This window comes from Pteropus alecto, unplaced genomic scaffold (assembly GCF_000325575.1).
Source record: "Pteropus alecto unplaced genomic scaffold, ASM32557v1 scaffold92, whole genome shotgun sequence".
Classification (NCBI taxonomy): domain Eukaryota; kingdom Metazoa; phylum Chordata; class Mammalia; order Chiroptera; family Pteropodidae; genus Pteropus; species Pteropus alecto.
Window position 1 is genome coordinate 1,293,443 of NW_006432447.1, and position 27,465 is coordinate 1,320,907.

At 34.9% G+C, this 27,465-nt stretch overlaps 1 protein-coding gene and 1 non-coding gene across 3 annotated transcripts in view; one reads left to right on the forward strand and one right to left on the reverse strand.

Moving 5' to 3' along the window:
- Positions 1 to 27,465, reverse strand: part of RASA2 (RAS p21 protein activator 2) — a 95,193-nt gene that overhangs the window by 66,589 nt on the left and 1,139 nt on the right. For both annotated transcript variants that reach the window (XM_006907186.3, XM_015585847.2), the window contains exons 2-3: positions 9,476 to 9,593; positions 5,600 to 5,703 (exon numbers count right to left, since the gene is read on the reverse strand). In XM_006907186.3, coding sequence (XP_006907248.2) covers positions 5,600 to 5,703; positions 9,476 to 9,593 — 222 coding nt within the window. The remainder of the gene's footprint in view (positions 1 to 5,599; positions 5,704 to 9,475; positions 9,594 to 27,465) is intronic.
- LOC112475991 lies at positions 15,429 to 15,546 on the forward strand. The gene has a single exon (XR_003044940.1). It is a non-coding gene; the product is annotated as a 5S ribosomal RNA (ribosomal RNA).

Below are 27,465 nucleotides of genomic sequence, written 5' to 3' on the forward strand. Positions count from 1 at the left end.
ACTAAATGAAATTGAGAGAAAGGTAGGAGAGTAAAGGGCAAAGGAATACAGAAAAAGGAGAAGAGAGGGACAGGGATGGGAGGGACAAGTTTCTGAAATACAAATAAGGCCAAAAAAACTCTCATCTGTTTTGAGCTGCCCTTAGTTAAACTAGTTAGATTGCAAGTATTGGCTGTGAAAGGTAGGCAGCCTGATACAGTGGAAAGAGCACTGAATTGAAAGAAAAGCCAGATTAACTGAACATTTACCAAATAGAAGACATTCTTACATATTGTGTTATATTTGGGCCCCATTTTTAGACACGGCTTATTCTTAGAAATTTCATCCTAATATAGATCACCAAATGGCAAAAATCTCGACAGTCCTGTTCCTATTTGGATACTAGTAGAGATGGCTGAAAGAGTAAGAAAAAGTAGTGACAAGTGTGACTGCCTATACAAGATGAAATAGGACCAGGAGACTGAACAAATTCTGGCAGATAGTCAGAATAGCAACAATTCAGTTGTAGCAATCCTTCAATGCCTCAGTGTATGGGGTTTAGGTGGATACATTTTGGTCTCTGTGTTAGACTGGCATATTAATGGTCTCCTTGGTCTATGCCATTGTGTGATCACCTCCAGTACAGACTCTGGGTTTAGCCCCGTCACTTGCTTTTGCCAAAGGAACATGAGCAAATGTGATACAAGCAGAGGTTTAATAAGCACCTGTGAAGTGGAGCTTACCCTTCTGGAACCCCAACACCATGTGGGGAGGAAGGCTCAGATAATAGCCCACACTAGCCATTAGACATATGAGTCAGACCATTCAGCTCAATCAATATCCCAGATAACTGCACATTAGTGATCCCAGGTGAGACCAGCAGAAGAACCACTCAGTTCAACTTGGCCCGAACTGACAAGCCACAAGATCATGAACAAATATATGGTTGCTATATTAGGCTACTAAGTATTAGAGTAATCTGTTACATAGCAATAGATGACTGATACATTATCTATGCAAACAGATGCCAAAGTATAGTCTTAGGCAAAATTTAAATAGTAGGTTTGACTTAAGAGCTAAATGCCAGCAGAAATTATAATTCGAAGAGTTGGAAAAGACAGCTATCTTAAATTCAGCCTCATTTTATGGATGAACAAGGCCTAAGAAGGCAAAGTGACTTAAGGTCATACAGCTAGTTAGTGACAGTCTTGACCAGAATTCACATCTCTGATATCCTAGTAAAAATTCTCCCTAGCAAATATCATTCTGAGCCAAAGGGAAAGAAAAAAAAAAGTTGCCACAGTCTACCAAGATAATCATAGTTTAGTTGTTTGAGCCTAGATTCCTCTGAAAACTAAATTAACTAGAAAATACACATTGGGAGGTAAAATACATATGTTTTAATTTAATTTTAATGTTATAAGAATCTTCACTAGAATTGGAAATTCATCCTTATATAAAGTTTTTCTTTTCACTTTTTCTCAGTTTTTAAAAGAAGATGACAGCATACCTTAAGACAATACATCGCACAGTAAAAGACCTTTAAAGCCTTAATTTTACAATTTCCTATCTTTTTGTAAAATGGTTCCTAGGTTTCAAGTTTTCAATTAATCCATAATCCATCTTTTGCATGAACTATTCCTGGCACCTAAAGATACCTAATACAAAAAATTATACCCCATATTGAAAATAGTCATTACTTCTGGGAAGGGGATTGGAGGGGGTCAGTGGTCATAGGATTATCTGTAATATGGTAATTCAAATTTTTTTATAAAAACGAAAATATCCATATATTACTTATATAATACGAATAAAAAACAAACAGACGCTTAAAGCTATATTTAACCAGTACACATTCTCACATCTATAGCTCAAATTTCATTTCCAGAAAATGCTATGGTACTGTTTAATCTACAACTGGGCAACTCAGAGTTATAAAATAATTGAGAAAACTCAATTTCCAGTAGCTCAAAATTTTTTTAAAAACCAACAACCCAACTTTATGAGTTAACGACAAAAGAAAATATGTTGAACTACAAAAGTGTAAATATTTATAAATGAAAGCATCAAGACCATTTTCCAACTTTAAAGGGTACGTATGTACTGTTTAATTTAATAAAAATTCCTATGTGTAAAAGGAAAAAAATTCCCACTAAATATAGAAATTTTACTTATTAATAAGAATAAACTTATATGGAAAAAAGTTCTCACACAAAGTTATGGTTTTCTGATACTAATCCACAAAGAATTGATTCTTACTTAAAACTGATTTTTACTTTTGAAAACACACACACACACACACACGCACACACAAAACAAAACAAAGGCAACTTTTGGAAACCATAAACCTCAACTACAGTCCTTTTCAAGAAATACTATATAACTATAATGTGTAAACAGACAATAAAAATTACAAAATATGTTCTTAAAAAGACATGATAGTCAATCTAAAACACTCTCTCTCAGGGGTCACTAATAATCACCAACAGCCTCTATCCAATCCTTATCCTACTCTACCTCTCTCTAATTGTGGACATTAAAAGATCTCTTCGCTTTTGGTGATATTAATCTCTCCTATCTCTCTCTCTACCTTCCTGATACACCTTATCAGTCTTCACTGAAGCCTCATTTTCCCTGCAACACACAGCTTATCTCCTCCCAGGGAAATTTCATTCATTATAGTAGAGGCTTCAAGTATCACTTAATGCTAATGACTCTCAAATTCACATCTCCAGCTCTTCTTTTGTCTAAGCTTCAGATCTGTATTCTCAACAGCCAACCAAAGATGTTCCACAAAGATGTTCCCTGAGTAATACAAATTTAACTTGTTTAAAACCAAAGTCATCCGTCCTCTCCTTCCCATCCTCTGCTCAAAACTGAACGCTACTGCTGTGTTCTTTGTTATCAGTTAATGACAACCACATTAACAAGACATTTTTAACTCTATCCCTTCTCACATCCTCTTTGTACTCTTAGTCCCTAAATCCTATTTGAAGCTACTCCTGTGAAGTACATTCCCTCATTTGTATTTCCACTGCCATTGCCCTATTCATCTCATTTGATAATAGCCTCCTGGTTGGTCTCCCTGCCTCTAATCTCTCTCTAGTCTAAACTATAAATGATAGATCATACATTTCAAGTATATGTATATGTACTTTAAAAAAATATATGTGTATATATTGTTATACATAATATATTTTAAATGTAATCAATAAACACTGAGTTTATAGCTTGAAAATTACTGTTGTAGACCACAGGAACTTGTTAAACTACAAAAGTATATATGTATACACAATTATATGTAATTTTTAAAAGGTTCCTCATTTTTAAAAGACTCAATACTACTGTATAAAGTCCAAATTCCTTAGCACGGCTTTTAGGATCCATTACAACTTGACCCCAGTTTATACTTCCAACTTTACATTTACTACCCTTCTCCTAAGTAATTTACATACTCCAGCAGATACGCCACAAATATGATTCAATTTTTTTCTCCCCTGCTTCTGCCAATCCCTATTACCTTTTCTTCCTTTTCCTACCTAGGTAGTCTCTGTTAATCCTCCACCAAACAAAATTAACTGTTCTCCCCTCAATGCTCCCAAGTACTTTGTTCATACCTCCAGCACAGAACCTATTATATCAATATTAGAGTACAAGTCTGCCTCTCTGATAGCCTGGAAGCAAACTGAGTCTTATTCATCTTAATATTCCCATTCATTGTATGCCACATAAAAGTGTTTGTAAATGTCTGTTTAACTGAATTGAGGATGGAGCCTCAGGGATGATGCTAGAAAAAGAAGAGTCTGCATAGAAGTAAGGAAGTCAGAAGAATAAAGACAACCAGGAAAACACAATGTCATTAAACTGGTTTTCCCTGGGCTTTCAACAAGTCAAACATGACACAGAGGCAGATGAGGACTGAAAACTGCGAAAATGCCTTTTGTGACAAGAAAAAGTATTTAGTATGAATATAGCTTAAAAAAGTTAACATATTTAACAGATCTAAAGATATATAAAAATAAATAAAAGATACAACTCCAAGCAAAAAAAGGGCAAAAAAAGAATTCATAGAAGAAAAATGTAAAAGACTAATAAACATATGAAAAACTCCTCAAATTCACTGATAATCAGAAAAATACAAAATACAAAATTAAATATTATTTTTCACCTATCAAACTGGAAATTTTTTCAATGATAATATCTAAGAATGACCAGGATATGGTAAAATGCTTATGCCCATGTCATGTTTGGGGGAATGTAAATTAGTACAATATTTCTGAGGCCTATGTAAAAATATATATGGGAGAACCACTAAAAATATTCATACCTTTTGACTCAGTATTTTCACTTCTAAAAATTTATCCTAAGAAAAATGGGCATTCAAAAATTTATGCAGAAGGATGTTTATAGTAGCACCATTTAGAGCACCAAAAATCTGGAAACATAAATGTTTACCAACAAAGGAGTGGTTAAAATAATACATTTCTATACAAAAAAATTATATAACAAATATTTTTAAAAAATATTTAGTAACACAGGAAAAGGATCATTAGATGATATTAAGCGAAACAGGAAAAAACTGAATAAGTCGTACAATGTAATAACATAAATGCATGGAATAAAGAATGGGAAGACATATTCAAATTATTAAGTGTAGTTATTCCTGTGCAGACTCATTAAGATATATAATAGTTTTATAATTTAAAAAAGTTGTTTTTAAGAGGTTATTTGATTTTCTCCAAAATGACTTTTACAAACTTCAAAAAAGTTTGTCAGAAAAATGTAGAAGCCAGATTACAGAGACTTAAAAAGAAATAAATAGTAATCAGAAGAAGGATATAGACCATTTGTTAAAGAGTTTAACAGCAAAGAAAAAATAAATTAGATAGTGGTTAAGAAGACTAAGTCAAATAAAGTTTAATCATTTAACCTGTAGGAGACCTGATCATATTGCAGATGATGAAATTCAGGATACTAAAAAGGGAGAGGATAATATATGTAAATTATAGACCTGTTATTAAAATATAAAGACAGTAGTGCAAAGACCATGAATGTTACACATATGTGGCCAGTTAGCTTTGTTCTAGTCCATCCAGCCTCAATTATTTAAGAAACAGTTACTAGTCACCAATACAACCAGAGAGAAAACATATGACTAGGCTAAAGCAAATTAATTACTCATATTAGAAAAATGTCAAAAACAGATGTTCTCTGGGAGATCAAATACTGTGATCTTTGTATAAAAACATTCTTTGAACTATTCAATAAATATATACTGAACATTTACTAAATGTAAGGCACTCTGTGAGTGATAACATTGAGTTTATAAATATGATATTCAGCTAGAAAATCAAAATATTAAACAACAAACTGATGAACAAGCATGAGTACTATAGAAAGGGACCCATCAAGTACTACAGAAGTACTATGATGACGAGGGATCAGTCATGACACTTCTGAGGAAATGGCACCTAAGCTGAGCATACAAATTAAAAATCAGATTCATGAATGAACATGAAGAGTAGAAAAAGTGATTAGAAATGTTCAACATATGTTGTTTTTTTTAACACTACCATAAACACCAATGTTGTGATTAAAGATAATTATGAATAGTACATACCTATACGAAGGTCTCTTTGTAAAACGTTCTTATCATAAACATAGAAAGACAAATACTGGAAAGTTCTTGGAATCTCAAAGTAAAATTCTTCACTGAAAAATGGGCTAGAGAGAACAGGGAGAAAGTTCATTATTTAAAATTTAACAGTGTCCTCAAATAACATTTTCAATAAAATAAATTACAGACTAAAACACCATAAGAAAAGCTTCAAAAGCTCCAAAATAATTTTCTATGCTAAGTTTCAAATACATTCTGTACAAACCAAGCTCAACTCTGAAAGGACCTCAATTGCCTGGTTGAGCTCTGAACAAATAATTTTTAAGGAGTCCTATAAACAGAAGATCCAGTAATTATGTAGGGTCATGCTCACCTAAAGTGGACACAAATGAGAATGGAGGACAGTGTCATTCACACCATCATCATCTCAGAAAAATATGTAAAGCTGTACTAATCACAATAATACATACCACCTAAAATGGGTAATGTTATGTAAAACATTACTTTAAAATATATTTTTAAAAAACCTGGTTATTATTTAATCAACTTTCATGAAGTATAAGTTACATACAATAAAATCTAATTTACGTATAAAGGTTAATGATTTTTGATAAATTTATACTGTGTGGTCTCCATCTCAATTAAGATACGGTAACACATCTCACACCTGTTAGAATGGCTATAATCAACAAGACAAGAAATAACAAATCCTGGAGAGGATGTGAAAAAATAGGAACCCTTATACACTGCTGGTGGGACTGCAAATTGGTACAGCCACTATGGAAAGTGGTATGGAGGTTCCTCAAAAAAACTAAGAATTGACCTACCATATGATCCAGCAATCCTTCTACTGGGTATTTACCCCAAAGACTTGAAAACTCATATCCAAAAAGATATTTGCACACTGATGTTCACAGCAGCATTATTCACAGTGGCCAGGACATGGAAGTAACCAAAGCGTCCTACAATAGATGATTGGCTAAAGAAGCTGTGGTACATATATACAATGGAATATTACTCAGCCATAATTAATTTTCCTTTTTTAAAATTTCTTTTTTCTGCATCTTAAGAAATCTTTGCCTACTCTCAAGTTGCTAAGGACTTTTTTCACAGGACTTTTCTCCTATGAAATAGCTTATTTTTATAAGTTCATTTTAAGAATGTGATTTTGATCTGAAATTCTTCCATGAAGAAATCAATCTCTGAAATGCTAGTGAATATCTTTTGTCAAGAGTTCTTCTTTCCTAAAAGTGTTTAAAGAACAAAACGATATTTTGAAAATGTTACCATAAAATGCAATCTCTTTAGGATGTCATAACTTAAAGAAAAGCAGAAATACAAAGTGAAATGCTCTTACAGAAGTCATTTCTGACTTTGTCCAGAAAACAGCCAACTCAGCTTTTTAGTTGTTATATCCCTGATCACATTTTGTCAATGTATTTTTCACTTCAAATGTAACCAAACTAAACTTTTAAAAGTTGGTCTGTCAAAATAATTAGCCTCAACATAGAAATCAATATAAAAATTATTAGGCAAAGACATGGTTTTCTTTTCTCCTTTGCATCATTTTACAGACAATTATAAAATGGAGAATTTCCTTTAAATAGTGTATATCCACACTCAAATATTATTTTAAAAACACATTTAAAGCCAAATAAGAATAACATGAGAATTATTCATTAAGAAATCTGTGTCACTGCATTATCCCAATCTCGACAACCTAATCCCCACATCTAGGTGCCCACATCTTTACTATATAAATAAATTAATCAATCAATCCATCCGAAGAAAACTTTTCAACAAAGTTGGCAAGAAGCAATGACTAGACCTACATAGTTTTTGAAACAATACTCTACCATTATCACTGACATATGATCATACATATGACTCTTATGGAAATTCTTGACATGAAAGAGAAGAACCAGGCGCAAGCAATATTGCTATTATATACCACCTACTTCTTAGCAGGATTTGAGGCAGAGATTTAGGACCTATAGAGTCCATATGTGACATCTATTTATCCGTTATAAAAACTCTATATCCAGACTACCTAAAAAACTATAGTATCCAGCACTCATAAAGGACCTAAATGGTATCTATTGACTTTAGACTTAAAGCTAGTTTATCACAAGATCCACAAGGGTAGAAAACATTGAAATGAAAGCAAAGTGAGCAAGGGTTTATACTACAGATTCTTTCACCTTACTCCACAAGAAAAAATACTAGGGGGCACCTAGAATCCAAGAAGCACCTAGTCTAACTAGCACACAGTCTATGTTGAAACGACTTTAGGTACCATTGCTAGCTTTAAAATATCTTCCAAGTTGCTATGCATCTAGAAAAATAATTTAAGGTGAATAAAAATAATTGGTTATCATTTCATTTTCTCCAACATAAATATCTGGAAGGACAAGGGTTAAAAATAAGTAAGCTAATTTTAGTTACTCATTTACAAGGCTACATATTAGAAACTACTATAAATATTCGATTTATGACAGTTACTAGTTTTGTGCATCACTGAGTTTTGTGTGATATGGAATTAACATACATTAAGAAATTGAGATTTAAATAGTTTCAGGTCTCAATCTTAGTTTTACTTCTAAGTTCTTTATTATATGCACAAGTTATTCAGCCTTTTGTTGACTTAGTTTCATTATTTATAAATAACAACAGAATTTCAATACAACAGGGGCAAGTAATTTATGACTAAAGAAGTAAAGTACATTACTTCAAATCTTTTTGGGTTACTAAAGTTATTTTCAGCTTTACACAATGACTTTCCTATAAAGAACTCAATAGACATTCAAAATTATAAATACTGACAATAAATAAAGGGGAAAACTTCAGAGAAAAAAAAAGGCAAGTATAAAGGAAAAAGATATTTAAAAAAGCATAAAAAATTAGATACCTGAAATACAATTTACATGTCATGACTCTTGATATTGCATCTACCACATGTTCATTCCAACAGCTCCCAGGGTCCCTGTTTTGACTCTTATCTCTGATCAAGACTACATCCTGCCAGCAGAGCTCCACACTACATTGTCCATAAACACTATTATAAGGCAGAGGTGGCACACTTCAATTTCATGAGTTAGAATTTACTATGAAACTCCTGAAGTGCTGTTACACTTTCAAACATGAGAAATATACATAAGACTTCATTCGTTTACAATGCCCTACTTAAGTAACTTGTATAAACTGTAAGTTATTTATTTTCAACAGAAATGAAATAATGTTGTACTTTGAGAAAAATTCAAACAAATGGGCAAAATTTAGCCTAGAGAACAAACTGAGGTATATGATAGTTGTTTTCAAAAATCTGAGAGTGTCATGTGAAGGATGGTTTAAAATTGTTCTCCAGAAACACAAGGAATAGAATTAGGAACACTTAAGAGGAAGATACATTTTGAAACAATGAAAAGCCACATGAAGCAAGCACTGTGTCTCTCTTGTTCTTGTGGATGTATTAATAAATAGCACCCAGCAAGTTTTTGGCATATAATAAGCTTTCCTTTTAATAACCGTTAACTGACTAAATATAAGAGCTTTCTAGAAGCCAGAATAGTTCGAAGACCAAACAGGCTGCTTAGGAGGCAGTAAACTCCTTGGTACTGGTACATTATCAAGTAAACACCAGTTGACCACCTGTCAAACATAACTGTCAGAAGGAACCAAGCAAAAGGCAGTTAGTCCAGCTTAATGAACATTAAGGCTCCTTCAAACTCTGAGATTCTATAATGCCAAAAACAAATTCAGAATGTAAAAGAAAAATAAAAGTTTCATGTGAATAAAGTCTTTTTGGTGAAATCTGGAAAGCGTAAATTTATTCATCAATATATGTCATATGTATGATATTTACCAATTATTTTTACAAACCTTAAAGATTTTTCAACAACTTGAGTACGATAAACTTCTTCCTGATCCAAATTTATGGTGCAGAAACAATCCCTCATTTTGTTGGGTCCAAGATATGGCAATAAATTTTTTGCTTCACCTGTTGGCACAAAAATTGAAATTGGTGTTAAATATCACCAGCTGCTTCATGCTAAGCCTTATACAAGCTGGATTCATCCAAAAGAACACATAAAATGTAGCACAGAAAAAAAAATAGCTATTAGAGAGAGATAATCAACTTGGTCTAAAGGAGTCTGGTGAGGCTGAGGAAGGAGCTGTGTATAAAGGGGCATGGGAGGTCATATAACATCATTGCATCCCTGCTCCTAGAAAGGGGCAATCCCCTAACTTGTGCTGTTCATCCCATCCTACCAGCAAGACCTCAAGGACTTGACTCTACAACTAACCCCTCTTTCCTATATCATCATTAATTTTCCTCTCTAGTGGATCGTTCCCATCAGAATATAAACAAGCTTTGGTATTTCTCAATTTTTAAAAGGGCACAGAAAGAAAAAAACCTCCCTTGACTCCCCTCCTCCCACATGGTATCATTCCATTTCTAGACTCCCTTTTACAGCAAAACCTCTCAAAAGGAATTTACTTCTAGTCATCGTCTCTTAATTTCTCATCTTCCATTCATTTTTCAATCCTCTCCAATTAGCTTCTAACCCCATGATGCACTGAAACTGCTCTAGCCAGAGTCACCAATGCCTTCCATACTGCCAAACTCATGATCATTTCTCTGTCTCCATCATACCTGATCTGGCAGCACTATCTAAAATAAGTGAACACTAACACCCATCCTTAAAATGTCCTCTTTTCTTGGCTTGCACAACACAATATTTCTGGCTTTCCTTCTACATCACTGGCCCTCTCCTGACTTCTCTCCCTCTTCACTTCTAAATGTTACAATGCTTCAGAGCTCTGTTCTGGACCACTTTCTCTTCTTTCCCAATGATGCCTCCCAAATCTGCATTTCCAGGTCTGCTCTCTCCTCTTCACTAGCTGTGAATATTCAATGGCCTCCTTGGATATCCCATAGGCATCTCCAATTTAACAAGTTGCAGACAAACCATCAGATTTCCTCCCCTAAATCATGCTCTTCCTTCCAGTCTGCCACATCTTTCTCTTTTTCTCACCATCCTCCCCCAATCTCCCACTCCCACATCCAGTCCATCAATCAATCCAGCAGACCTCCAAAATAACCCTAAATCCAACTACTGCCTTCACTGGTGGCACCCGACAATCCGCTCTTCATCAAGCAGTGTGATCTTTTAAACATATCATTCAGGTCTGTCACTCCCCTGCTCCGACACCATTCCACTTCACTTAGAATACAATCCTATTTCTAAATTCCCACTTTCGTGGTCTACACAGACCCACTGAACTGACCTCTCCTCTTTGACCTCTTCTCCTCCTACCCCGCTGTGTCTGCCTTCTTTCTATTCATCAACCAAGCTTGATCAAGCTTAAGGCCTCTGCCTAGACTGCTCTAACCCATGCATGGTTGGCTCTTACCATTCAGGTTTCAGCTCAAATGTCACCTCCTCAGAGAAACGTTCCCTTTCCATCATAAGGAGATAATCCTGTTACCACATTCTATTTCATTCTATTTCCCTATTTCTTTTCATGGTAGCCTTTATAACCATCTGAAACTCTGTTAAAATTCTGAAATATGCAAAGGCAGATATTCGTCCTATAAAAGCAGATGTACTGGCCCTACAGCAAATAGTATACATCTGATTATAGTTACAACTGTCACTACTTCCTTCAATAATGAATCAAGATCAGGAGGCATATTATTAACAAAACAACTGTTCCATAAGGAAAGGAGGCTGGCTTTAAAGCACATCTTTTACTCTGTAACAATACCCTTTCTTGTTGAATTCATAACTGGTACTGTTTAAAAACTTTTCTAGTCTACATTACAACTTACAATACATTTAACTAACTTTTTTTTTTAAATCTCTCCTAAAGCATGGATGTTAAGAGAGGAACTAACTAATCCTCCACAGGGCATTTCTCCTCCCTCATAGCTGTACTGCAAATATGCCAAGAACACCTTCACACTATACATCAGTGGTTTTCGTCCAACCATAAAATGAAATAGCCTCTTGCCCATTCATATGACATTAATTGTTTCTAAGCATCACATGTAGCTTGCAACATCATACATAACTTAAACAAAATGCTGTATTTAGCTTAGCTCCTTATCCTATGCATTGTTGCCATACCTTTTTAATACATAAACATGTTATCCTCTCTTGCTCAAAAATCTTCAATAGCTCCACACTACTCATCTTGTAGGATAAAATCTAAAATTCCTTAGTCTGGCATAAGAACCCTTCATGATCTGGCATCATCTACTACATGTTTGGCCTCATCTACTTAATCTTCACCCCGAGTTATGCTCTAACAGTACTGTACTTCTGGTTCCTTGAACACACTGTGTTCTCTCATGCCTCTGTATATGTCTTTCACTGTATGGAATGCTCTTACCCATTCCCCCCACACCCTAAAATCTCTGTTTAAAGCATCTCTGTAAAGTCTCCCTTCAATTCCTAGGTAGTCATGTCACTCTTTTATTTCCTACTGCGTCTTACATGTACTTCTACTGTAATGATCATATCGTATTGCTTTTGTTGCATTTCATTCAACAAATACTTATTAAGTGCCTACAACATGCCAGGCACTTTTCTAAATGCTGGTGATATAACAATGAAGAAAAATAGGTTTCTGCCCACATGGAATTACTGTACAATCTAGACAGGGGAGACAAACATCATAAACTCTTAACAAAGAAACAAAGTAGGGCAAGAGAGTTAGGGAGTGCCAGGCCAGAGGGTAGAGAGAGGGAAAAGAGCAATGTTATTCTACATAGGAAATCAGAAAAGGCCTTTCTATTAAGATATTTGAACATATACCTGATGCAAGTTAATGAGAGAACGAGCCATGTAGATCTCTGGGGAAAGGGATGGACAGGCAGAAAGAATAAAAGATGCGAAGGCCCAGAGACAGGAATGGTTTAACACACTGAAGGAATAGCAAGGAGGCCAGTATGGATGTAAAACAATAAACAAAGTGGAGAGAGGAAGTACATGGTATAACATGAAGTAGGGATAGGGAAGAAAGCAGATTAAACAGGTCTTATAGGCCAATGGAACATCTTAGACTTTTCTGAGAAATGAAGCTACTGAAAGATTTTGAGCAAAAGAATGGCATGACATAACTTTTATTTTAGAAGATTCACTGCAGAAGAAAAAGGGTGGAAGCAGGAGACTAGATAGGAGGCTACTGTAATAATAACCTTGATTAGAGAGAAGTTAGATGAGAGAGTGGGAGAGGGGTAGGGGTGGGGCAGTCCTGGCATGGAGAGAAGTGGTCAATTGGGCATACATATTTAAAGTAGAGCCAACAGGATTTTTGATATTTTGGTTGTGGGTGTAAGAGAAAGAGAAGTCAAGGACAACTTCTTAATAGTTTCAGCTTAAGCAGCTGAATGAATAGAGATGCCATTTTCAGAGGGAAGAGCCTCTTGTTGGGAGAGGGGGATCAAAACTTTGTACTGGGCATTTAAGTCTCAGATGTCTATTAGATATCCAAGTGCAGAAGTCAAGAGGACAAAGAAGTACTGGATGATGATAAAATTATTTGAGAATCATCAGGAACTACATAATATTTATAAAACCATAAGACTATACAAGATCACAAGGAGAGAAAATATGGATAGAAAAGAGATTTGAAGATTGAGCCTCAGAGCTCTCCATCGTTTTGAGTTAGTAGAGATGAGAAGTAATCGGCAAAGAAGACAGCTATATGTCTCTTCACTGAACTATAAACTTAAGGGAAGGGACCAGTTCTTAGTACCATGTTTAGCTTATAATAGATAAAGAAGTATCTACTGAATAGTTATGAGTGAGTGAGTGAGAGTGAGTGTGAGTGTGTGTGTGTGTGTCAGCTTATAATAGATAAAGAAGTATCTACTGAATAGGTATGAGTGAGTGAGTGAGACTGAGTGTGAGTGAGTGAGAGAGAGAGAGAGAGAGAGAGAGAGAGAGAGAGAGTGTGTGTGTGTGTGTTTATAACTTTAGCATGGGCAAAAAGGAATTCTACTATCACATTACAAATTATAACATTACACATAAGCTTCTTTTTCCTAGTTGATATAAGTTCATCTATGTCAACCGCTCCAAAGGTTAAAAAAAAGTCTGCTGTACTCAGTTACCCAAAGCACTAAATACTATAATCTTTATAGTGTTAATAGAGATATACTGAAAATAAACAAACCAATTCTGAAACTTACACATTCAAATACTTATTGAGTGCTTACTGAGATGCTAGGGATAAAATAGTGAGAAAATAGACAAAACTGTATCGGTGCTAAGCTAACACAGACAGAAAACAAGTAAGATAAATAAGTAAAAATGGTATGTTACTAATAAGTGTTTAGTAGGAATGGGCACCACATGAAATGGCACTGGGACAGAGAGCCAATGAAGACTCCACTGAGAAGGAAGAGGGGAGACAAGTGAATATTTCCTAGAAAACAGTAGCCTTTAGTCATTATCAAAAGCAAACAGTTTAAAACAAGATGATAAACACTACTGGGAATCAAAGATAGATAACTTAGATTAATAGAAATAGAAAGATGGCTAACTCTCTTTGTACAAGATCAATGATTCTATGTAAAGGTTGCTAGATAGTAAAGCTAGATCTTACCATATAAATTTTACCTAGGACTAGAATTCCAAGTATGAAGCTATTGGGTACAGATTCTAGTATATATGCTTCTGGACATGTATGTGAGCATGCACATGTATGCTTATGTGTATGTTTGGGGGATTGTGTGCATGTATTTATATCTGTAGGTTTATATGTATGTTTATATATCCTAGAGGAGGACACTACTAGGATAAGTAAGAAAGGGAGATAAATATTTATCAATTAGGATGCTCCAAGACAGTGCTAAACATATTTTCAAATATCTCATTTGATCTCTACGACAACCTTGTGAAGTATTATAATACCTTTTTATAAATTTTAAAAAAATTCAGTTACATATCTGGTAAGGTGATTTGACAGAAATCTAACTCCAAAGCTTAGTCTTTCCATTCCATTCTTACTGTTTTTCTGAATACAGCAGTCCTGAGAGGAACAGACAGGCATTCTTTTCTGAAATTGTCTTAAGAGATCCTGTAGGACCAACTCTATTCAAAGGATAACTTAAGTACAGGGATAAGAACCAACAGAGATCCCAGTGGGATAAGATTAAATCTCAAGAAAAATTGTAAAAGGCTAAGGTCCTGGACAAGATGATCTTAAGACAAAGACTATTTGGTGTGGGAGGAAAGCTAGATCATAATAGCTACTAGGATAAGTAAGAAAGGGAGATAAATAGAGTTAATACTCAGTAAGTTAATACATATACTACACGCAGCAGATGTTTTAGGACTTCATATGTTACTTCACTTAATCATCACGATAACGTCTTCCAATTGATTTTTTCCCAAAAGATACAGAAATTGAGGGTGGAAGGATAACAATGCAGGAGTAAGGCACAACATAAACGAATTCAGGAGGTGGAAAAAGGAGGAACATCTTCAAGAAGGCAGTGAATAGTACAAATTGGCTAAGGCAAGAGAGAGTCAAAAAGAGAACAAAAGGTATAAGACTGTAAAGGAAAGGTGGAATCAAACTGGACCTGAAATGCCAAGCTAAGGAGTTTTTAACTTTATTCTGTAGGCAACAAGGGTCACTAAAAGTTTCTACAGGGTCAGAACTATGCTTCAGGAAAATTAATCTGACAGTTAAAGGGCCTAAACTAAGGTAATGAAAGGGCAAATGGTAGGAAAAGTAAAATGGAAGAGATGTTATAGAGACAGAATAATTTGGCCCGAGTGACTCAGGATATGGAGTTCTAATAAAAGGAATACCAGTCTACGGCCATGCTACCCTGAAAAAGCCCAATCCCATCTGATTTGGAAGCTAAGCAGGGTGAGGCCTGGTTAGTACTTGGATGGGAGACCACCTAGGAAGACCAGGTGCTGTAGGCATAAAAAAAATAAAAAAATAAAATAAAATAAAATAAATAGGTCCTTGCAATCTGTAAGGTCAAACAAGCGCTGCCTCGCCTAAAGAAAAAATAAAAAAGGAATACCAACCTAAACAGAGGACTAGAACTTTAGATGGGGAAAAGATATAAAAACATGTAAACTTTATCACTTACATTAAAAAAATGAAGAAGAATGAAGCAATGTATACTTAAAATAGAACAGTATTGGTGTTGACGAGTTTAGAGTAAAATCACATGTTTTGATGCTATCCAATTATACAGAAATAAGACAATCCTATGTAATATTAACATCATAAGGTCTTTCAAATTTTCTTATAAAGCTTACTTTTAATTTTTAAAGTAAGATAAAAGGGGCATATAATTCTGAAAACATACAATGTTAGTACAGTATAACAAGTTAAATTAATTCTTTTTGGAGACAGAGATCTGAGTTTCAATACAAACTTGGTACTTGAGAATCTGTATGTCTTTAGTCTCAACCTCCTGCATAAAAAGAGGTAATTATAATGCTTCAGGATTGCTGTAACTATTAACTGAGGTAAAGCACTTACCACAATACCTAGAACAGAGTAAGCACTCAGTAAATAGTAGTGCCCTTCCTTGGTTAAGATTCCAAAAAATTAGCAACTGTACACAATTCCCTTTACCCAAGCCATTAGGTCCCAACCAAAGATAATCTGTAATTTAACAATTGGATACACCAAAGGAGTTCATTTGTTTTTGTTTTTGTTTTTTAAATGACATTCCTTTTACAGAAGTAATCCATGACTATTATGGGAAATAGATGGAAAAACACCTGACTTTTATATATAGCTCAGGCTCCACATCACTAAAATGAGGGATTTAAACTATTTTAGAGGGCATAATTTGGGGATCAGCAAGCCAGATATTTACTTTGTTTGGTTTGCACAGTATTAAAACAAACAAACAAAACGGTAGTCAACATGTAGAAACTGGGAGAGTTAATAATACTTAGATACATTATTTCTGGTTTCTTTAATAATCAAAGACCTGGCAACATGATTCTGAATAAAAACTACAGACAGATACACCTTACTAACTCAAAACAATCTCCACCTGGATTTACTTCCTTATGCCTGGTCTCTGCAGCGTGGAGTTTTCAATCCCTTAACTAGTTAATTTTGGTTCCCCACAGCTTTAAAATTCTGAGACAACACTTGAAATTTAAAAAATACATGGTGACAATAATTTCAAATGTTTCTGGATACTGCTACCTATTCCAATTTAATCTGAAAAACACTACAAGAACTAAATATAGAGTTATATTTGATAAACTGTTCATCAAAACAAACTATGAAAATATACTTTACCAAATATCACTACTGTTTATGTTACAGCTCACATTTAACTGAGCACAATGTGCCAGGCAGTATATCAAGTCATTTAATCTTTTCATTACCACTTTGGAAGATTAGAAGAACTTCTATTCCCAAAAGACAACAGAGGAAGTTGAAGCTCATAGAAGTTAGGTAGTTACTAGAAAAGCAGCAGAATACCATGCTCTTGACATGCTACATTAACAGTTAACATTCAATCAATTTATTATACCTAACATAATACTTTGTATAGAATAAAGAATTCTTACATAAGATAAGACCTCTCTCTTGTTCATTTATCTTTACAGTTTCCAATGGAGTAAGGGAGAGAACTGCCATAATCATACATGACCTTCCAAAGAGTTTCACCATACTCAGAGTATGTCAGATTGCCCCAGGTATTAACAAAAAAAAAAAAAAAAAAAAGGTGGGGACAGGTCTAAGAACTACTGAAGAGAAGTATGTTATGCAGCTGTGATTTCTCTCCTTGTTACCTTGAAAACGCCACTGGAAAGTTATACATTTCTGATATTCAGGAAGAGAATGAGAAATGGTACTAATAGGCATATGGTGACTGCTGGAATATCTACTAAGTAGGATTTTCCGATGCACAAATTAATGGGATCAGATAACTGAATTGTCAAGCATTTTTTCTCACTTCCAGTAAATGGTAACGTACAACCTGAGACTCTATAATCCCACACAACTGGTAATCTTAAAAAATCAACACATTACATAATTCCTATCAGAAATCTGTTCCTAAGAACAGGCATTTTGCTATTAATCTGGAAGTTTAAGAAATAGGGAATAATAAAGTTTCATCAACACTGCACTCCTACATGTCCTAAATGAGGTACCGTGCAATCATCAAGGTACCTAAAAACAAGATCATACCACTGAGCAAGCACCTGAGTGGACAAAAGACTCCAGGAATCCAGCATAGTTTAGGTGGTTAGCCAAGACTCAGTGAGCAAAGAACTGATTTGTGGCTGTAAAACCTGAACAAATAAGTAAGATTCTTGACAAGGCATAAAGTCGAGGTTAAAATATAAATTCTACAGCAACTTCTCAACCTCAGTGAGAAGTCTACAGAACATGATTAGGGGCTAGTTGTTTTACACAAGTTATATGCATAAACATTACCATAGTTATCTATATTGCCATCATATTAATCATCTTTGACTGAAGCTTAGCACAGAGCAAGAAGTTAGGAAACTACTGTACATGAAAAGGCAAGTTTCACAAGGTACTGCCAGGAAGCGTCCATGGGTTTCAGAGAAACGTCACCAAGATGCATGCAGGATCTTCCTGTGGTTTGCCTTGCCCACTTCTGGTTTCAGTTTTGAACATGTGCTGATCCCTAAGCTTCCTATAGCCCCCTTCTCAAGTAGCAAACCAAATTGTGAAGAACCTATAGTAGGAATCCGTCCTAGAATAGGCCGATGGTTCCTACAGCTACAAAATGCTTAGCAAAGCTCCTAAGGTGACCAAGAGTCTTGTAAGGCAAGCAAACGAAAGGCCGAAAAGTCAGGTGGTGGCAGAATTAAGGGCTACATGCACTAGTCATATATGGAATATGGCTATTTCTAGTAATGGCATCCAGGGAGCCCAAATGGAACTCATTATGATCTAGTGGTTTTCAAAAAAAAAGTGGCACCTAGATATAAAGAAGTTGTATCCACACATATGCATGTATAGGTGTATGCGTGTGTGCATGTGTGTGTTTTCTAGGAGAACCATTCACAAGCACAGACAAACCCAAAGGAACATAGGCAGAGAGAAGAGTAATTTTTTGTGAATTCTCAAAACAGTACTAAAGATATGGCATTCCAACATTCTAATTTTATTGAATATCCACTACATTAGACCATAACCAATTCAGGGATAATTATTAATTTCTTGACAACAGAAATGTACTCATCAGTCCTTTCCAATATACCATCTAAGAGGCAACTTGGTAGAGAAAAGGATATGGACTTTGGTTATTTAAAGACCTTCTGAAAACCTGGCTCTGCCCTTTTAAACCCTGAACTAATACATTTTATGTCTGCTTCTTCACTAAAAGAGGAATAATAATAATCTTCATGAAATTGTATTAAATGAAACAATTTGCAAAGTAGCCTAACATAGTACCTAGAAATGCATATTATTAATTCACTTCCCCCGTCCTAAGAATATTGTTTACAAAATAAAATTGTCCAAATTCAAAACTAAGAGGTTCTGCATCACTCACACAAATGATATTATTTCAAAGGATCAAAATTATTTTTTACTACATTCCTCTGCAACAAAATTTGTATTTTTTTAAAGTCAATTTTTGAACACAAACAATGAAAACATGCAAAGTATAGGAAATAAAAAGTTACCCAAACACTTGAGGAAAAAGTTGACTTTATTTCTATGTGCACTTAAAATGTTACCAAGCCTAACATTTGGTTACTCTTATTTTTGCAGATAAGATAGACTTCAACAGCAGAGCAAGAGAGGCTCTCACAGGTTAAGATTAATACTGTATCTAATCCATTTATAAATATGGTCTTTTTAAATAACAATTAATACATAAATACACTCTGTAGAAAATTAAACCATTACAAGTAAGGCGAATTCCCTTTGCTCACCACTGAGGAGGAAACCGATGCTGTACATCTTTTCAAATCTTTCCATCCTTTGTCTCATAGATATGTAGAAAAAATAAAACACGTGATTCTATCTATCTATCTATCTATCTATATCACTAACTTGTTTTTTTTAACTCAACAATACATCTTGAAGTTCTACCCTTTCATGTTATAGATACATCTCATTCTTAGCTGCTATAGAATTGTGTATGAACATATTATTTAGCCATTTTACTACTGATGGACACTTAAGTTGTCTCTAATTGGTCTGTTTTACCAACAAGGTAATATTAAACTCTTTGTATATGCCTTTTCTGCAAATGTACAAGTGTTTCTACAGGGTAGGTATGTACAAGTAGAAATGTATAGGGTATATACATCTAAATATTTAACACATACTGCCAAAATGCTCTCTAACATTCCTTTACCAATTTAAACTCAGTAACAGTGAGGTAAGTAACTTTTCCCTAAATCCTCACCAAATACTGAAATTAACAAGCTTTTCTCTTTTCACAAACGGATGCCTTTTTAAAATTTGTATTTCCCTGATTAGTTTTTGTTAAATCTTTCCAGTATTTTCTTATGTTTACTGGACTTTTGCATCTCCTTTTCTGTGAAATGCCTATTCGTATCCTTTATTTTTATATATTTGTATGTACTTTTTATATACTCTGGACAATAACAAATAGAGAGGTAGTATAGTATAGTAGGTTAAGAGTAACAAGATGGACTCTAGACCTTGTCTGCCCCATGTGAATGATAGCTCCACCACTCTCTAGCTGTCTTAGTCAAGTTACTTAGTTTACCTATCCTGTGCCTCAGTTTCCTCATCTGTAAAATGTAGATAACTGTACTTGTTGTTAGGATTAAATTAATTAATATGCTTAAAGTGTTTAAAAACAGTACCTGGCACAGAATAAGTGTTATATGAGTGTTTTCTTTTTGTCTTAGGATTTGCTGCAAATTTCTTCTCCCAAACTACTGTTTGTCTTTTAACCCTTGTTTACCTTTCCTCAAACAGTTATTTCTCTAGCTCTATGCTAATATCAGAAATTACATAAGTAGATGAGATCAGCAACTGACTGCCCTCACTGGATCTCACAATCAACTTCTCAAGAATAAACGTAGGGATCAGCCAAAGAATCTGAAGTTTTAAAAATTATTTCGCTAAAAATATAGCTAACTTCCTTATTGCATAAAGCATAACCACAATTCAGTAAGACTTATAATCCAGTAGAAAAATGGACAAATGAAATAGACAACTTCTCAAAAAAAAAAAGTAAAAACAGCTCTTAAAATATGGGGATACCCTTGACCTCTTTCAGAAGAAGCACAAATTAAAACTGTAAATGTTTCTTTTCAGCTGACAGACCAGCAAAGATCAAGACGTTTTAAAATATACACGATGCGGGTGTAAAGAGATAGGCATTCATACATTGCTGGTAGAAGCATAAATTGCTATTGTTTATATGAAAAACAATTTGGCATCGTCTTTCCAAAATAGGAATGCACATACTATTCATCAACTTAACATCTAGAGATTCAGCCTACTGATAGACATATGCACTCATATCAAAAAATGACATACCTACAAGGTTATTTATTGCAGTAATGTGTGTAATGGCAAAGAACAGAAACAATCTAAATGAACATCAATAGGGAACTAGTTAAATAAACTGTGGTATATATCCAGGTGATGAAATATTATGCAGCTGGTAAAAATGAGGCAGTTCCCCATACATATGGATTTTAAAATTTTCAAACTACTGTTAAGTATAAAAAAGCAAGATGCAATGTGTATATTTTGCTATTATTTGCATGCTGATGAGAGAGATTAATACTCATACATTTATGTTTGTAAATAAATAATCTCTGTAAGGATATACAAAAAAAACTCGTAATGCTTGCTTCCGAAGAGGGAATGGCTAGGAGACAACAGAAGAAAATTTACTTTTCAATGTATACCCTTCTATATCTTTTGAATTTCATACCAGGTATTGATACTACCTAATCAAATAAATAAGTAAATTTTTTTAAAAAAATAATCAAATAAATTAAAACCTCCCTGTGATCACACCAAACTTTCTATTGGTTCCCTTTAAGTGGTCATGCACAGCAGGTTGCTGTCACTCAGGTAGTTTGTGGCTAGCCTGTTCAACTGTCAAAAGAAGCTCACCATCCTAACTGGCCATTATCACTCTCTGTTGGACGTTTTAAACCTACAGATGTCCAGGACTACCCCAGAAATTCTGATTCTGTAGGTCTTAAGTAGAGCCTAGATTATAATTTTTTTAAGTTCACAGGCGATTTTTTAAGTTCACAGTAATGATTAGTATTCAGGACTGAAAACAGCTGAGTTAGAGAATGACACAAATAGGGAAGCATCCGGGCTCAATCTTCATTTAGGTCACAGCCATAGTCTCATCACTACGTCCAACAACTTCATGAAGTTCTTAAAAAGGAATAGATGAAATTGTGTAGATGATACGATGAAAATCAATTACTACTGAATATGTCACTAGATAGGCAGTGTAATCTTCATATATTAAATGAAGTAAATTTTCAACATTATTACTAATGAATTCATCCTACAAAGCATTTTAGAAAGAACTTTGATAGTACTCATGGACTAGTGCCCAACAGGCCATGGACTAGTGCCCAACTAGTGACACCTGGCTCTCTGAGTGTCAACTTCATTTGTAAAACGAGGGGAGAGAACAAGATATGTTCTCTACCTTCCAGCTCTAAACATCTATAATTCTCTAAGAATACAGGTATCTAAAAACAACTATTGCTTAGCATATATTTTTGGATAAACTAGTAAGGAACTTTTTTATCCCATTCACATTTTAGGTCCAATTCACAATTAGTGTCCTATCACTCAAATATGTATTATGTATTGCTGAATAAATTAATAAGCACAGGAAAAGTTTTTTTTAGGATTCAATCATATAATAAATCTTGGACAAATATTTTTAAAATAGTGTACCTTATGCACAATAGGTATACTAAATATATTTAAGCATTAAAGTAAAAGCATCTGATAATACTGTCTTAAACTGAATAGTTAAAGTTTAAAAGCAATAATCAAAGATAGTGCTAGAAAGGATGTTAAAGACCACACCAAACCTCTCATTTTACAAGTACGAAAATAGCTCAGCAAAGTTAAAGAATTTTTCTAAAGTCATTCTGTCACTAATGACATTCTTAGAACTAAGCTCTTAGTAACAAATTTGTTAATTATTATTCACTGATGTTTGCATGTGTATTGGTATAACCTTATAAGGTATATAATTTTAGCTAGAGATTTTTGGTGACTAAAATGACATACAAAACTGAAGATATATAATAGACATTTATTAATATAGATAAAAAAATTTCTTTATTTACATTAACCAATGACTACACAACAAAATTGTTAGTAGCTCGCAAAAGCACAGAACTTCAATAGATAAAACATATAATCTCATATTATTGTCAAATAATGTCATAAAGCACATTAACAAAGGAATAGGATTAGCATCTATGATTAAAGGATAAAACAATAGTTTTATTTCAGTCACATTAGTTCCACAGTCTATTAGAGTCTATTCAAAGAATTCCAAGTTAAAAAAAACAAAACTATGAACTCATTGAGGTTTACCTCCTGTCTTCCTCAGAGCAAATGATTAGCAGACTGCTCTGTGAACTTTTACAAAGAACCCTTTTCTCTCATTTCTACACAATCTGAAAGATGGATTCTTCCTCCATCCTAAATAACTCATCATCTCATTTCAAATTTCTAATAATGAATTCTTAGTATGAACAAACCCTTTCTAAATCTTCCCCTCTATTATAATTTATCAAATAACTTATTTCAAATATCTGACAATAATGAATTCTTAGCATGAATAAACTCTTTAATCTCTCCCTCTCAATTCTATTGCATGGTCAATAAAATGTGTTGATTCATACTTTACTACCAAAAAATCCAAACCTGCCATGACAAATAAAAACATTTAAGGTGTAAGGTGTGATTATGAGATTTTTCTTTTCCAGGCTAAAGACCAATTAGTAACAATATTCATGGAATACAATCAGGTAACAAATTCAAATCCTCTAATAATAAGCAATCAAAGCATTTAGAAAAATTTAATCTTTTTCCTAATGAGGCAACTTTGGCAACAGTTCAAACCTAATCTCAGTTGGCACTGTGATTTTGAAAGGGATGAACTTCCTGCCACAGTCTTCTCTTCATAATACCACCTTTTCCTAGTTTGTTTAGCTGTAGTTTTATAAAACACTTTCATATATTGTATGTGAAATCCTCCTCAGGATACCATAGTGAGAGAGGTATGGTATTTTCTAAAGGCCTATTCTGTTCTAGGTGCCGTGCTGATACTGAGATAGTTAAAAATAAAAAAAATGAACAAGAATGAATTCTACCTTATAAGAGCTCACAGTCTTACAGAGAAAATAAAATAAAATAAATAAATAAAATAAAATATAAAATAAAATAAAATAGATTTTTATGACATTTACTATGTAAAAAAGGAAATGGACAAGGAATTGTGATTCCTCAGCAGTACAAAGGCATAACATCTCTCCAGGAATGGGGGTACTGGTGCCCCAAACAAGGCTTTGGTCAAGAGATCACACAGGGCAGGCTTTTGAAGGATGAATACAAATTCACTGACATAAAGAGTAGAAGAAAGGAAAAAGATACTCCCAGGCAGAGGGAACAACACGCACATGATGAAGCATTATTCCCATTTTAAAGATGAGGAATATAAGCTCAGAGGTAAGTGAGCTTCCTAAAGTTGTCACATGAATAATAATGAACAATGGATGAAACAGAACACAAGTCTTCTGATTTTAATCAGCTTTGCACACCAGGAAATGCCACTACACGCTGGACAAGAACATCAAATAAAGATTAGTTTTTATCTCCTACTCTACTCCTTCCTAAGAAATAGTCCATGTCTGATCAGCTCCTGGGGGAGTGAGAGAAATTATCAGAGAAGAGGATTTATTTAATCCTCAAATCAATTCAGTGGGACAGATGTTTTTACTATCCCTGTTTACATATAAGAATACAAAGGTACACAAAAGTTAACAAAAGTTGGAAATTAAGTGAAGATTCAAACCTAGGTGACTAACCTGACCAAGCATCTAAACTCAAGCATATCGCATAGATCTTACTTTGCCAAATGCGTCATCGGAAGGTATCAGGGAGGCCGAATAAGTTCTGGGACACATCATGGTCCCAGACCTCGACTGTATCAGACATCTCAATAGTCACACAAATCCTCGGATTTGGCTCCTTTATCAATCTGGTCTCCCTTGAACACGTAAATCCATGCATAAGATGGTATGGGCTCTTTCAGCAACATTTCAAAATCTGATTTACTTGGACAAGAACAAACTTAACAAAAAGTAGTAAGCAAAAAGGAGGACATCACAAAATAACAGCGTGAAACCTGAAAGTATAAAGAAGAAAGCCCCAATGCCCTTCTTTTGCTTCTGTGTGCATTTTTGTTGGGGCAGTGCCATCCAAAAGTGTTTCAGCTGTGCTAGCATTCAGACCAAAGAATGGCATCTGGAGTAATCTTATTTTCTTTATCAATGGTTCATATGACAAGTGCAGGACATTCAACAACTAAACCTGTCTCTTGAATATTAAGGAAGCAGATCATTTGGAAGTTCCATGGTTTCCAAGGGCACTTGAATGACCTCAGGAAATTGGAGATCAGCATGCAATACAAAATAACTGTCAGCAACACTGACTTTGCTAATGTCAGTTGATTGTTTGAAACTGACGACAAAATGGTTTTTCAATCTGTCGACCTGGTATTTCACCCTGTGAAGTATATGGGAATAAATACTGGAATGAAACCCCTAAATAAGGTTGTGGACTATTATTTCTAAAACTTTATATATAAATCAACCCGTTATTTTTTTGCTGGTATGATTTGGAGTTGAAGGGTCTTATCCAAGTCTAGGAAAAAAGATATTTCCTTTCAGGCTCCCGTTCAGCTCTATGGATCTCTAATTCTCCAGATCTGAGAATCAATCAGCAGTTTGGAATCTGCCAGCACATCTCCAAGCTAGTGGCAGTATCAGGCTTTCCTCTGAGGTATCCCAGTATCGTGAAAAGGAAAGCTGACATGATTACTCCAAACCCCAAACTACTTAATATCTTTGGTGTCAGAATGACCATCATCCCATTTCTGTGAGTTTAGCACCTGCTAATGACTCTCCCAGCCCCCCAGCCCCCACTCTGCAAAACCCATATGTCAGTTTCAGGGAAACAGAAAACAGCATCTCTTCACAGGGTTCTGATGGTCAACCAGCTTTGGATCACACCAGCTAAAAGGAGAGGGCAAATGGAGAGGAAGGTGCAGAGAAGTTTCATATATACATATCCTAATTCATTTCTTCTATGAAGCAGACACTCCATGATCTGAGCTATAAGCTGAGCAATTTGAAGAGCAAGAAAATGACTGAGATAACAGATGTACTACTACCAGAGTTAAAGCAGTACAATTCCCAGGAACTGGAGAATCAATCTTCAAGTCTGGATTGGGGGGTTGCTCTAAGCCATGGAAACAAAGCTGTGTTTTTTTGTTGGCCCAAGTTTTACTCACAGTGACATCTCTTACTGTATCTCTGCCATGGAACAGGTGAAAGTGCAGGGCAGCTAAGTCCTTCTGGAGGCTGCCCAAGCCCAACTCTCAATTCCAAGAATTAAATGTAGTTCCATGGTATAACCTGTAGCTATGTAAATCAGTGAGGCTCCAATGAACAGTGCATGACATTAACTGACACTAAAATGTAAAGTGGTAAAAAAAAAAGGAAAATTACATCAAGGAGGAAACTCTAGCCCATTTATAGTTTTCCCAAATATTAAATTAGATGCAAACATTAAGTATAAAACTTAATCTGAATTCTGAAAAGGTTTTAATACCCTAGAAGGTAACTTCAATGTTGGGAACTTAGATATAGAGACGATCTACCTCTCTGGCGTCTTTTTCACAGGTTTTAAGAATGGTACTTTTTAAAGAGACCCAGGACTACGTCTGGGAATAAAAAGGTGAAAAAAAATGTAACATGCCTGCTTCTGAGGTGTAATAAAATCCCAAAAACCTGAAAGAGGGAGCAACTTGAAAAGAGAAAAGTGGGAGAATCCAAAATCAATTAAAAATATCGGTATTCAGGAAGAGGAAAATTTTACATCCTGTGTAAAAAAGAGCATTGTTAGCCATTTTAATGCAATTCTATTTTCTTTAAATGAAAAGTGCTCCTCATAACTACAGGTTACTTACAAGAAACACGTTTCCAATGTGAGAATAACGAATAAACAAAACTAAATTTTTGACGAAGGAGAAAATAAGTTTTGATATAACTCACAAACAGCAAAAAATAAAAATAAAGTGTTTCCTCTGATTAAATTACTGTGAAAAAAATTGGCAGTCTTACCCCAACGGGTCTCTTTTTCTCAAAATAAGTGTCCAAATGACTGAACTCAAATGGTCTGTCTACAGTAACAAAGCCTCCCAGCAAAAATTTTCTATTAAGTCAACTAGTATGGCTCGCTCACAAAAGTAACAATTAAATGCTTGAGAAGGAAATGAATTAAGTGGGTTAAGTGCTGGCTGGATGATTGTGTTTTGAGACCTGCTCACAGGAAGCCACTACATCCTGCCTGAATTCACTGTCAGTCACGCTGTCTCTCGATTCAAGTCCCCGCCGTAGCGAGTTGGGGCGAATACAGGTGTCCGGCCCCGAGCCCCTCCCTAACGCCCCATGCGACCGCCACTCGGGTCCCACGGCGGCCTGTTTCCTGCAGGTCAGGGCGCCTTTTTCAACCTCGGGAAGGCTGGTGAGCCCAAGACACACGCGGCCCCCTCCCCTCGGGCCAGCCCCGCTTCCCCGCCCTCCTCCTCCCCCTCCGGCCGCGCCTCC